Genomic DNA, 13,800 nt, shown 5'->3' with positions numbered 1-13,800 from the left:
TGTGCAGTATTCAGTAAGCAATATGTTAGTATTCCATTTCAAACATAGCCAGGCATTGAAAATCATACTTTACCACATTTTAAGGGAATAGCCAATCAGAAAGGGGATGTACTGATGCCTAACCAATAGAATGATGCCAAGGACAAACATGAGTAAGGAGCAAAGTTTTCACTATTGCATACACGCTGGATCCCACACTCCCACAAAGTACTGTACATGTTAGTGCAGAAACATGCTATTTCAAGTCATTTTGAAACAAAATTCTCATATATATGTAGTTTAAAAATCTCTAAAAAGTCTTTTGTGGACTGAGTTACTGAAAATGTTTTTGCAGTAATAAAAAAAACAAAATCAAGTCTCACTTCTTCACTCCAGACCAAAGGTGCTGGTCTCCTCCACAGCGGTGAGAAGTTTCTCATACAGCATAGGGTACGACGGATAGGGAGGCAGATCCAGACGGTTGAAGCATGTGTGTGCCCTGCAGGAGACGGGAACACAGAGGTCAAAGGTCAGGAGGAGGCTTCCATCATGGCCTCTGACTAAATAGGTGAGACAAACTCTACACTTCTGTGAGCCGCATCGCTGTAAAGCACAACTTTCCCCAGCAGAGCATGTGAAATTCTGTATCTGAGTGAGGCATCTGTATCTTTCCATCACGTTGGCCTTATTTAGCTCTGGCTGCTGACGCTGTGCACACACAATGACAAACTCCGAGCCGTTCTCACCCTGACAGAGAAATATGAGCCTGTGCTTTAGTGCTGACGGCACCAGGCTTTGATCTGCCGTCCCTTCTGTTTGCCAGACAAACAGGATGAAATGATTTTCAAGGTGAAACGTTGGATGCAAATTAAGCTTTTGAGTCTAACAGTTGGTTTTCAGGATGACACTTTGTCATCTCGGGTAGCTTTATTTACAAGTCTAAACAGTGAGGCGGTTTCTTAGCTGTTGTGATTGAATTGCATGGCGTGAAAGAACCATGGCAAGCAAACAAAACAGTATTTGAACATCTTTTAGTCAACCACACAAAGTATCTGAGGGTTAAAACACTGCTTGGGTGACGTTGTCCTAAATGCATTCATTATTTCTGTGCATTGCAGTCTGTGTTTTTCATTTCATCTCTCACATTTGTTTTGACTATCAAATACAAATGGAAATGTAAGGATCTCAAAGCACTGTTTTAATCTCCCCTGTTGAAAAAAACAAAAAAACAGTATATGCTGGTTAGGTATGTTTTGAAGCATGGCTGCTGGTTTGAGCTGGTTTGAGCTGGTCCTGAGCATGAGCTAATAAGACCAGCAGCCATGCTTCAAAACATACCTAACCAGCATAGGCTGTTTTTCAAAATGTTCATGATTGTTCTTGTTATAAAATGAGACATCATAGTATTTCTATGATATATAAACTGAGGAATGTGAAATGAATGTGCAATGGTAGAGAAAATCATTTGGTTTGTAATATTCAGCCCAGAGATCCTGAGCCTTTCTGTGTAGCATCTCTAATCTAGCACATATGCAAGTCATCTATATGGTAATGTACTCCAAAAAGTTGATAAAACAAAAACAAACTTTAAGCAATATGTTCACATTTAAAATATCCTCTCTAGGGTTAATGCACCAAAAACAATCATAACATCACACTTTTGTGTGTCCAGAATGAGAATATCCCATCCTCCTAATAGCATCTTTCAGCGACTAGCATTAGCAACTAGCCATTCATGCTTTAGCAAGGCTAAACTAAAACTACTGAGTCCTGTTCCACACTAACTTCCTGTTTCAGTAGGAAGTGCCTCAATACACAAAAGCAAACTGTGCTAATTTGTCAATTTTATTGGGTCTTTTCAGGGTTATTATAGTTAACTAAAACACATATAGACTTTAGGCGTACTAAAATAGCTAGAACTAAAACTAAATAATTCATTAAAAAAATAATTATAAATAAAGACAAATACTAATCAATCCTTGGTAAATTAGATATATTTTTCTACTTCAGCTAGCATAAAGCTTTCCCTCTTGATGACTTAGCCTTCCTCAAGTACTAAAAAGTTATCAAGAGTTGTATAAAGCTGTGTTTAGTAGTAATTTGGGATATATGTGATTCTGCAGGCAGAACGTGTTATTTCTTGCAGTATACCTTGGTAGAGAGGTAATCTTTCCCCACTTTTCAATGCAGAAGCGGCGCAGGCCGTTGCTCCCACGGAGCGCTGCGAATCCCTCGTAGGGGACACTGGACGTTCCCGTCACGAACTGCAGCAGGCGCAACCTCTGTTCATTATTGAAGCGCTCCACCGCATCCCAGAAACAACGAATCACAACGTGCCCATCATGGTAACCTGGAGGGGGATGGGATACTGGTAAAGTTAAACACCAATATGTGCTACGTCACCTGTAGTTTGTGTTGTGCTAGACCCTACTCTGAAGTAGGAGCTAATTTAGTCCCAGTTAACCCCAGGAGTTACAATATAGGAACTATGAAGATATTCCTCTGGTGTGAAAGCCCCTCTTCTTTAAAGGGTTAGTTCACCCAAAAATTCTGTCATTAATTACTCACCCTTATGTCGTTCCAAACCCGTAAGATCTTCATTCATCTTCGGAAGCTTTGTAAAATTACAGTTGAACCCCTGATGTCACATGGATTATTTTAACAATGTCCTTACTACGTTTCTGAGCCTAGATCGTGTTAGGATCCTTGCTGTCTATGCAGGGACAGAGAGAGACACTATCCCTTTAACTGGTTTGGGTGTGTTTTATTGGGACTGGAACTGAACTCTGCAGGAAAATGGCCATTTGGGAGCAAGAAACAAGCTTATTTAAATTAGCCAAAGTATAAAAAGAAAAGAAAATGTGTCCCTATATAAAGGCCCTTCAGGCGTCTCTATCTGAATGTGCATAGGCTGTGCAGGAAAAGTCAACAGAAGACTCCAGAGACTCAAACGAGGATATCTCGACACTGTGAAACCACAACACCGCAGGGTTATATGAAATTCTACAGGGTTCACCCAGCTTGCAATGTCAGCAGCTCTGTTCTAAGTAATGAACTGCAATCTAAACAGATGGGATACTTGTTTTGGCATTAGCTGTGGGATAAAATCCTGTTGACCCATAGTAATTCACTGCAGAATACCTGAAAGAAAAGTGAGACCACTTCACATGGAACAAATGCTTAACCTGAGCAATCAAGCTTCTACTCACTAATGAAGACCATGTGAGCATTTCTCTCCAGTAATTAAACATTTATGGACTTTTGGAACAAAATTGACAATATTACCCACTGTTGACAGAGCAGCTGCCATTAATTTTTTAAAACGACGCAAGCATCCGCTCACCTCCTCTATATTCTGTGTTGGATCTCCAGTCGTTCAAATCGATCTCAGCCGTCCCTGCAATGACCAACTCCAGCTCACGAGCATCAAACACTGAAACCAGACGGGAGTCTACAACCTGCATTATAAAGGAACAGTTTATATATGACATTCAAATCATCTGAATTAGATTAGTAAATAATCGTTGAACTAATTTTCAGTGAAACTACCATTCAAGCTAACGTACCTCATAGAAACCTCTTACAAGGGCTTCAGTCTGCTGCATAACCCCCCTCTCTACCCTCCATCTAGCCATGCGCTCAATGTATTCCTTCTTGTTCTTCTCCGTCACTTGTGTATTGGAGCCTCCCGACTTCAGCTCCCTCTCTATGACCTGTCAAAAGAAGTAAAAAGTTTTAAGGGTTGGTACAAACCTTTGTTGCAGCAGAAGTAATGTTTAAGTATTAGTGACATATAAAGCAAGGATTCATCCTGAGACACATTTTTGTTGTGTGTAATTGTTTTAATGTTAAAATATTTATCCGGGATTCATTTAAAGGGGTCATTGGATGCCCATTTTGCACAAGTTGATATGATTCTTTAGTGTCTTAATGAAAAGTCTATAACATACTTTGGTTAAAATTTCTCAATGGTGTTGTAAAACAACACCCTTTTCACCCTGTCAAAATCAGCTCTGATTTCAGCAAGCTGTTTTAGTCCATGTTCCTTTAAATGCTAATGAGCTCTGCTGACCCCGCCCCTCTCTTCCATGGAATGACGAGCCGTTCTCATGATACTGAAGTGCATTTATTCAGTCGCAGAACGTCTTTCCACATTTCAGATGCGAGCTCCACTTCACTTCAGCAGTAGGTGCTAATCAAACCAGCGCGGAAACAGCCCTGTGCTCGCAGCGCGTGCTCTTCTATTGCACGCACACAGGTGCTGGCGCACGCTGTAGTAGCCTGTATCACTTCACATCAAAGCGCAAAATAAACTACGTGCATGCAATGTTGTGGTCAGTTAAGTCATGATGTTAACAAAAAGGCAATTAAAGCTGCCTTAAAACTGCGTGCATTTAATATATTTTATGAGTAACTTTTAAGAACATGTCTATGAAATGGTTTTCAGAAATGTCTCCCTCATCTAACACACACGATTCAACTCGTCAGCTCATTAGAGACTTTGTGACATAAAGTGTGTCAGAAATGGTAAAAAGAGTTGAGAGAAAATATGATGCGTGTCAGATCCGCGTCACGTTCAGCAGCGGCAACTCTTAAAGAAATAACAGCCAAAATAAGCTAATAACCAGCTGCTGTGATGTCTATTAATCAAATGACAAAGAAAAGAAAAGAGGAAAAAATAACTTTTATAGCTTTAAGGATTAATCTATATTTAATTTAGTATTTAGTGTTTGATAATTCAATTTCAATTTCTGTATATTTCTGCTGAAGGGCACAGATACATATGAAATTTATTATAATGAGTTTATGTGAAGATTGTTTTAAGTTCACTTAAATTAGAGGTTATTTTTGAAAAGTCCATATAATGTTAAAATTGATAGCTCTTAATTATAATGTAAAGTTTAATGGCTATAGTCAATAGTAAATATTGAGGGGGAGGGGGGGGGGGGGGGGGGCAATTTTAAAGAGAAATCAGTATGGGTATCAGTGATACTGGCCTCCAGTCATAAAAAAAAAGATTCCATTAAACAAATATTAAAAAATATACTGTCTTTGTTGTTTGCACTTTAAATTGAAGATTGAATGTGAAATTATTGCAGTATAAAAGTATATTTAAAAACTTTAATGTTAGGTGGGATTAATCGCGATTAATTTCATAAAAATGTGTGATTAATTAGTTAATTTTTTTAATCGATTGACAGCACTAAAAAATAGTGTTGGTGTCGCTTTCAGGTAGAATTACAACTTGATTTTCTGCTATAAAGCAGCTCTATATATATATGAATATGTATAGAATATGTATAACTCAATATTTTAACTAATTGCAAAAGCTGAATAATTTATCAAAGCCTACTGATTAATTGGTGAAATAGTTGACGATTAGTCAATTAATCGTTCTAATAATCATTAGATTAATCGATTATGAAAATAATCATTTGTTGCAGCCCCATAAGACACATGAAAACCTCCTTGAAGGTGCTTCGAAAACAGAATGAATTATCCAGCACCTGTCCAAAGACCTCCTCGTTGACTGTAAACGTCAGATCCAGGATATCCGTGATGTTGTTGTCCTTCATCCATTGTAAGCTCTGGTGGAACTCCTCATCCAGGTATTCCAAATCAGTCAGATCTGTCACTCTACAGACCACACAATACAGACATCCACTCAAAATTCATAATTTGAAACTTGGTGTCATCTTGACTCCAAAAAACCTCTGAGACTCACAGTCTGAGCAGGGCCTTGTAGAACGGCCGAGTGAAGAAAGCATCCAACAGATACTGGTGGATCAGAGCCAGACCCAAAATACGGCCACTGAAACGGAACCTGTGAGGGTCCAACAAAACATTTATCCATCTCATAATGTTCTGAACATGCTTTAAAGGAGTGGTTGATTGTGATTTCACTTTTTGAACTTTAGTTAGTGTGTAATGTTGCTGTTTGAGCATAAACAATATCTGTTACGATGCAGAAAGTTCAATGCAAACGGAGATATTGTCTTTAAAATTATGGCAGTTTAATGGCTACAAAAATGGCTGGTAGGGACTACAACGAGTTACTTCCTGGAATTTACATAAACCCCGCCCCCGGGAACATGCAACAAAGGGGGCGGGGCCATGTTGTGCTGTTTTAGAGAAGAGGAAGAGAAAACTAGGGGTGCATGAAAAAATCTATTCATATATGAATCCCGATTCCGTCTTCTAATGATTCTAATGGATTCACAAGTTTCAAAATCAATGTCCTAAAGCAGCGGTTCTTAATCCTGTTCTTCACATCCTCCTGCTCTGCATCTCTCTCTCTCTCTTATTCAGATCATCAGCCCGTCAGCTCCATCAGAGGACTGTGTTCCAATTATACACTTTATGTGTATAGACAGACAGATATTTTTCACATAGCTACGAGAAATATTAAGCATGGACACGTATGCTGTTGCCGTGGCAAACACTTCTTACTGTTACAAAAATGCTACAGCAATCATGTATTCTGCTGTATTAAAGCTTAAGTCAGGAAAAAAAATTATATTAAAAACTAACATAAGCAGCAGCATTTACAACAGCATATCTGAAAGTATGAGACAACAACAAACAGAAAAACATACCATTCTGAACCGTACTTGCACAGGTTCAGTGCAATCCTCTTCACTAACATCCTCTGGGGCTCAATCGGGCTCAAATTGATTAGCAATATTAATTAAGGACGCCATTGTTTGCAATATAACCGGAGCACATGGGCGTGACGTTTAGACGTGCGCTAGGTGTAAATCTAGCCAATCACAACATACTGGGCCAGCTAACCAATCAGAGCCCATTGTGTATTTCTGAGGGAGGGGCTTCATAAAACCAGGAAATCAGAGTGTTCATCGGAGAAGGGACAGAGTGGTGCAGAATAAAGATCAATTATGTGAAAAATAATGCTTTTTTTTTTTTTTAAACAAAGCATTAACATGTTAGACTGCACCCCATAAACACAATCAAGCCTAGAAAAAAAAAACAGTCAACCACCCCTTTAATATAATCTAATATAACATATCCTGTCTTTGAACCAATTATAGGCTTTTAAAATTCTCGCCCTTCTGAATAGGGCTTGAAAGTCAGACACTGTGACTAAATTTAATTAAAAGTTGTGAATCTGAGCACTGACATTCCCCAGACGTGTCCTCTTCTTGGATGAAGTTCAAGGCAAACGCTGAGAATTTGTCTTTGTATTTAGTTTCTTAACACTATAATTTACTAAAAAAGAGTGCCATTTTCCCTGTCAGTCAAAATCCCAAAATAATAGAGGAAACAAAGACGTAGCGTGACCACCTCTACATGACTTTCTTTCCAGCTGACCAGAAGGCATGCGATTTCTCAACCACATGCCACATCAACCAGAGAACTACAAAGCTGAACTTCAAAAACATTCCAAGTCTAAGCAGCAATAATTAGGGATAAAGAGAGATAGTAAGGTAGACAATGGAGGATCTCTCACCACTCCAAATGGTTCTCTACAAATGCAGACAGGGGGCTGATCTGCACTGTATACGTGTCATTGGCTGAGTACTCAAACAGACCGTAGTAGGGGTTAAACAGCTCCTGGGATAACAGGAAGAAGAACTCCCGAGATGGGCCGCTGTAATCCAAACTATAGGGAACACGAACACAATATTTTAGATCAGTTAAGATCCAAGTTCAGATTTGTATGTCTGTCAATAACATGCATGTGAGTGAGTACACAGTCGACTGACCCTTCCTCTCCTACAAAGGCGATGTAGAGCTTGTTTCTCTGGAGCTCTTTCCGTGAGTAGGCCATTACTTGATTGAAGGTGCCTTCCAGTAGATGTTCTCGTCTGATGATGAGCCTTGATAGAAACACAAATAAAACCAAATCAAAATCAATATAATATCTATCTATCTATCTATCTATCTATCTATCTATCTATCTATCTATCTATCTATCTATCTATCTATCTATCTATCTATCTATCTATCTATCTATCTATCTATCTATCATGTCTGCCCGTTCATCCATCCATCCATCCATCCATCCATCCATCTGACACACTTACTTGATTTTTCCTGGCCCCTGGCCATAGCCTTTAGCCTCCAGCTTCCTGTAAAAATTGCGAAGTTTTGCCTCAAAGTCCCTGCGGTATGGAGCCGGCGCTCTGGCCCTCTGCAAGGCTGTCAAAATATATAATACCACTGCATAAAATTACACACTGGTCTATTTTTGAACATTTCCTTATTTAAAAATGTCATACAATGTATTCAAATGAAATAAAAGTGGACAAGAAGCCAAAGAAAAGATACATCTAAAATTTCTAGGGGCCTCAATGTGAAACAACAAAGCAAATGGAGCAGGGATGTCAGCAATAATTTAGAATATAAATAATAAGTTTCTCATCAAACACTAGCTATCACAAGCGTATACCGAACAGGCTCATTAAACTGCGCTATGCAGCACAGCGGGACGTCCTCCATGAAATTAAGTGGCTTTAACTCGTGTCTCGCTGGGGTGTGAGTGTATGTGATCATGCTCAGTTCAGAAAGAACCATTCTGACGTGAGGAATGACCTGCGATTTGTTTAAACATGAGGGAAGCGCTAGACTGGCCAGATTGCAACCGCAAACACACAGAAGAACTGATGCGGGGAATGATTGCTGGGTTTTGGCAAGAGGTGCTACACACAAGAGACCGGCTCATGTTTCCACAGACGCTTAAATGAGCTTTTAAAAGAAAAGCCTTAGAAGTCAGTATGTGGATGTTTGTTACTGAGCTAGAGAAAATGTTTTATAAGATCCTACTGTAGGATTACAGTTAGGATCTTATAAACAGTTAACAGTTATAAACAGTTAGATTGTGTCTTTAGCATTTTAAATAGTTGTCCATTTGTAGCTTTTGATGCATGTGTTTTAGCTTTGATACACTCTTCTTGCTTGTGGTATTCTAAAAGTTGACAAAAATAACTTTTAGTACTTCTATAGTCTTTCTCTTTGGTGAAAACAGACCAAAAACACAGATGATTACTCATCTTGAAATCACAGGCAATTTTTGTTGGCTACAGATCTAGATCTACCAGTAGTTTCAAAGCTAGAATAGGGGTATCATTTTTGTCCAACTAAATGAGCCTAAACAAACCCAATGATGAAAGTCTTGCTTTTAAAAAGTAATATGATCCTACCCGGTGAACTTTGAGGTGAGGATCCAGGAGAGCAGCGTGGAGAGAAACTGAGGCCGGGGTGGAAAGAGTGAGATGGAATATACGACATGATCTCCTCATCAAATAGACTGAATGACAGAGAGGAAAAATATTAAACATTTATTTATAAATATTGTATAATTAATGAAAGTTAAATATCTCAAAAAGATAAAACTAAAAACAATAAAAATAATTGATAAATATAATATACAGGTACATCTCAAAAAATTTGAATATCGTGAAAAACATTTTTTTGTAACATTTCTAAAAGTTAAACTTTCATATATTTTACATTCATGACATGTAAAGTAAGACATTTCAAAAGTTTTTTTTGTTTTAATTTTGATGATTAGAGCTTACATCTCATGAAAGTCAAAAATCAGTATCTCAATATATTAGAATATTTATATTTGAGTTTCATTAAATGACCATCCCTACAGTATAAATTCAGAGTATCTCTTGTTCTTTGAAACCACAATAATGGAGAAGACTGCTGACTTGGCAATGATCCAGAAGATGAACATTGACGTCCTCCACAAAGAGAGTAAGTCACAGAGGGTCATTACTGAAAGCTGTGGCTGTTTACAGAGTGCTGTATCAAAGCATATTAAATGCAAAGTTGACTGGAAGGAAGAATTTGGGTAGGAAAAGGTGCACAAGCAACAGGGATGACCGCAAGCTTGAGAATACTGTCAAGCAAAGCTGATTCAAACACTTGTGAGAGCTTCACAAGGAGTGGACTGAAGCTGGAGTGAGTGCATCAAGAGTCTCCACGCTCAGACGTCTTCAGGAAAAGGGCTACCAAGCCACTTCTGAACCAGAGACAACATCAGAAGCATCTTACCTGGGCTGTGGAGAAAAAGAACTGGACTGTTGCTCAGTGCTCCAAAGTCCTCTTTTCAGATGAAAGTACATTTTGCATTTCATTTGGAAATCAAGGTCTGGAGGAAGAGTGGAGAGGCATAGAACCAAAGCTGATTGAAGTCCAGTGTGAAGTTTCCACAGTCAGCGATGATTTGGGGTGCCGTGACGTCAAGTCCAGAGTCAATGCAGCCGTCTACCAGGAGATTTTGGAGCACTCTATGCTTCCATCTGCTGATACGCTTTATGGAGATGCTGATTTACTTTTCCAGCAGGACTTTAGCACCTGCCCACACTGCCAAAAACACTTCCAAGTGGTTTGCTGACCATGATATTAATGTGATTGATTGACCATATAGGCCAACATGCCTGACCTGAAGCCCATATGGAATCTATGGGATATTTTCAAGAGAAAGATGAGAAACAGTGGATCCTTCAATCCAGACGAGCTGAAGACTCAATAGTGCCTCAGCAGAGCCACAGGCTGATCTCATGCCATTCCTCACTGATGCTGGAGTTTGTGCTAAAGGAGCCCTGACCAAGTATTGAGTTCATAAATGAACATACTTTAAAGAATTTGAACTTTTCTGTTTTGCAAATGCCTTTTTTGATTGATCTTAGGAAATATTCTAATATTTTGAGATACTGGACTTTGACTTTCATGAGCTGTAAGCTCTAATCATCAAAATTAAAACAAAAAACTTTTGAAATATCTTACTTTACATGTAATGAATCTAAAATATATATGAAAGTTTAACTTTTTGAAATGTTACCAAAAAATGCAGTTTTTCACAATATTAAATTTTTTTTAGATGTACCTGTAAAATAAAAATAGAACATTCTGTTTACTTTAAATTGTTAGTTAAAGGGGTCATTGGATGAGAAATCAAATTTGTCTTGATCTTTTACCATATAAGAAGTTCCGTAGCTTAAAATGTCCTCATTATAATCAAAGCATTTATTTAATCAAGCTCCAAAAAAGGCTCATTTGAGTCTGAGGTACAAGGTGACGTTAAACATTTGCATAAGCACGCCTCCAGAGCAAGACATAGACCAATAGTCTTCTTCTCACCATAGGCCCCGCCCACTGGCGTTCAGTCGCTTAACGGCTGAAGGTCATTGCACACTAAGTCCGAAAATTTCGTCTAAAATTTTAGCCTTAAGCCTTAAAGGACCCGCCCCTTAAAACAGATCGTTTTAAACAGAGGGTCAGAATGAGGGTCGAAAATAATATTTTTTCCACATTTTTTTTGTGCAAAAAAACTTTATTAACATTATACGTAAACCTCAAGGAACATATTAAAACATGTAATGACCCCTTTAATATGTTCTAGTATTCAGCTGCGTGTTAGCTGTTTGGAGACTCTGACTAGTTGATTAAGCCAATAATAACTAGTCCTGCATGCTGGTGCATGTGAGTGAGTCATATGTGTGAGAGTAATCTGACTGCCAAACACTGGCACCAAATCAAACGCTGAGGATTGTGTTCAAACACTCTTATATACTACTGCCTGTCAAGTCAACACAAACACTGAACTCATGCAGCATTTCCCTGCTTCACACTGCAGTCACTGTACCTTAACAGCATGACCAGGTCGGCGTCACAGGACAGCTTTTCAACGCCCTGAGGACCTTCGGTTCTGATGTAATGGATTTTCTCCCTGAGAGAACGCATGTAAACATTCACACAATCTCACATTTCCACTCTTGCTGGCTTCTTTCCACACGGAGTACTTCTGAAAGGTCTGAACTAATGGAATGTTAATTGTTTTTGAAAGTAACAGTAAAGCACGTCAGTAGCTGAATGGACTTATAGTGTGCATTCTGGACTGCTTTTAAGATAATGATCGAGCATTAGAGCCACTGTTAATGCACTGATAACAGCTAAATGCTGATTCACCATCACAAACTCTGGTTTTAAACGTTTCTTTATTGTGTCAGACTGTAACTGTGTTGCTATATGAGCTTAACACGCCAATGCTGGTCATAATTCAGTCATATTTTGGTATTATTTATATATTATTATAGTATTTATTCATATTTTGAATTGACTTTTATTTTATATTTAGTTTTCATTTAAATTTTAGTTTAAGTTTTAATAATTTGTTCCTGCTTTTGTCAGTTGTATTATTAAAGTTTGTCTTGACGACACTTTTTTTATCTAGTTTTTATTTATTTTTTTTTTTTTTCAGTTTTATTTTTAGAAATGATATTACTTAATTGAACTTATTTTATTTCAGTTAGTTGCAAACTTAGTTTTTCATCGTTTTCATCAGCTATTTCATATCATCTTTAATTAAGTATACGTTTCAGTAATTGTATTATGTGCTTTTGTCATTTTTTATATTTCTATTTAGCTTTAATTTATTTATATATTCAGTTTTAGTTTTAGTAATCTTAGGGAACATTTCCAATTGTTTTTGTTTAATTTTTTTCATGTGATATTTACATATTATTTTTTATTTCATTTTATATATTTAGCTTTATTTTAGTTTATGTAATTTTTAGGGCTGTTAGTCGATTACAATTTTTAATCTAATTAATTACATGATGTTTCGATTTAATTAATCGCAAAATAAATTTGACTATGAAAATACCCACAAAAGCTATTTTTGTGTTAAATGAGAACGAACCAAGCAGACATTACAAATTGTAGCTTTAGAAATAAATATTTAGTTTGATTCAACTAAATATTTAAATAATAAAAATTTATTACACAAACATTTAGGCAACAACTATTTAGCTTTAATGCATTTTTTTGTTTTTGTTTGTTTTAGTCATTTTATTACTTTATATTAAACTTATTTTATTTCTATTGGTGGCCAATCCAAAATTAATTAATTAATTAAATTTTTTATTTCAAATTTTCATTTTCAACATTAAAATATAATGTTTATATTTTATTTCATATCAGCTTTATTTTACGTTTTAATTTTAGCCATTTTAATTCTTCAACTTTAACTTATTTTATTTATTTTAGCAGCCAAGGCAACATTTCAAATTTTTGATTAGGGTTTTCAAGTTTAATTTGTTTCAACTAATATTTATATTTAATTGAGTTAAGCTTTATTTAAATGAACTAAAAAAGTTTTTAACAGTTTTAGATGACAATAACAGCACTGGTCTCACTAAGATGAGTCATAATTAATTTATGTATCACTGTACTCCCAGAATGCAACAGTTTACAATGCTTTTATTTTCTTTGGCATAAAATGTGTGTCATGTTCTGCTCACTGTCATATAGCATGCCATATTTAACAAGCAAGTCCTAATGAGTCCCTGTGCTGATGTGAGACGGCTCACCTGAGTGTGGGATTACTGGCGAGACTCGGCTGTCGCTCCTGCAGCAGGTCCAGTATGTTCGGCTGACGCAGGAAAGCCACAATCTTATCATTGTAAGCTGAGGGCGAAGAAAACAGACGGACGCATGATAAAGAATGACCGAATGCCATATTAAACACATAATACTGTATTATAGAGACTTCAGTGTCACATGATCTTCAGAAATCATTTACTGCTCAACAAACATTTCTGATTATTATTAATGTTGAACACAGTTGTGCTGCACAATATTTTTGTGGAAACTGTGATGCATTTTAATTTTTAGGATTCACAGATGAATAGAAAGTTCAGAAGAACAGCATTTATTTGAGAGATAAATATTTTGGAACATTATAAATATCTTTACTGTCAATTTCCATCAATTTATGATGAATAAAATATTTTTTTAGTATAGTTTAGTGTAGTTTTTTCTTTTATTCTGTAGGTTTAGGTGGGTCAT

General features: G+C 36.9%; 1 protein-coding gene across 1 annotated transcript in view; it reads right to left on the bottom strand.

Annotated features, from left to right (window-relative positions):
• Positions 1 to 366: 366 nt before the first annotated feature.
• Positions 367 to 13,800, bottom strand: part of hecw1a (HECT, C2 and WW domain containing E3 ubiquitin protein ligase 1a) — a gene marked incomplete at both ends in the record, with an annotated part of 61,451 nt that continues 48,017 nt past the window's right edge. The window contains 12 exons of the mRNA XM_079408844.1: positions 367 to 478; positions 2,131 to 2,329; positions 3,323 to 3,437; positions 3,546 to 3,692; positions 5,487 to 5,616; positions 5,705 to 5,803; positions 7,448 to 7,600; positions 7,704 to 7,817; positions 8,025 to 8,139; positions 9,141 to 9,247; positions 11,597 to 11,680; positions 13,323 to 13,419. Coding sequence (XP_079264970.1) covers positions 367 to 478; positions 2,131 to 2,329; positions 3,323 to 3,437; positions 3,546 to 3,692; positions 5,487 to 5,616; positions 5,705 to 5,803; positions 7,448 to 7,600; positions 7,704 to 7,817; positions 8,025 to 8,139; positions 9,141 to 9,247; positions 11,597 to 11,680; positions 13,323 to 13,419 — 1,472 coding nt within the window. The remainder of the gene's footprint in view (positions 479 to 2,130; positions 2,330 to 3,322; positions 3,438 to 3,545; positions 3,693 to 5,486; positions 5,617 to 5,704; positions 5,804 to 7,447; positions 7,601 to 7,703; positions 7,818 to 8,024; positions 8,140 to 9,140; positions 9,248 to 11,596; positions 11,681 to 13,322; positions 13,420 to 13,800) is intronic.

This window comes from Barbus barbus, assembly GCF_936440315.1.
Source record: "Barbus barbus genome assembly, chromosome: 46".
Taxonomy (NCBI): Eukaryota; Metazoa; Chordata; class Actinopteri; order Cypriniformes; family Cyprinidae; genus Barbus; species Barbus barbus.
The sequence above is the reverse complement of the archived record's forward strand: the minus strand, read 5'-3'. Positions and strand labels throughout refer to the sequence as shown.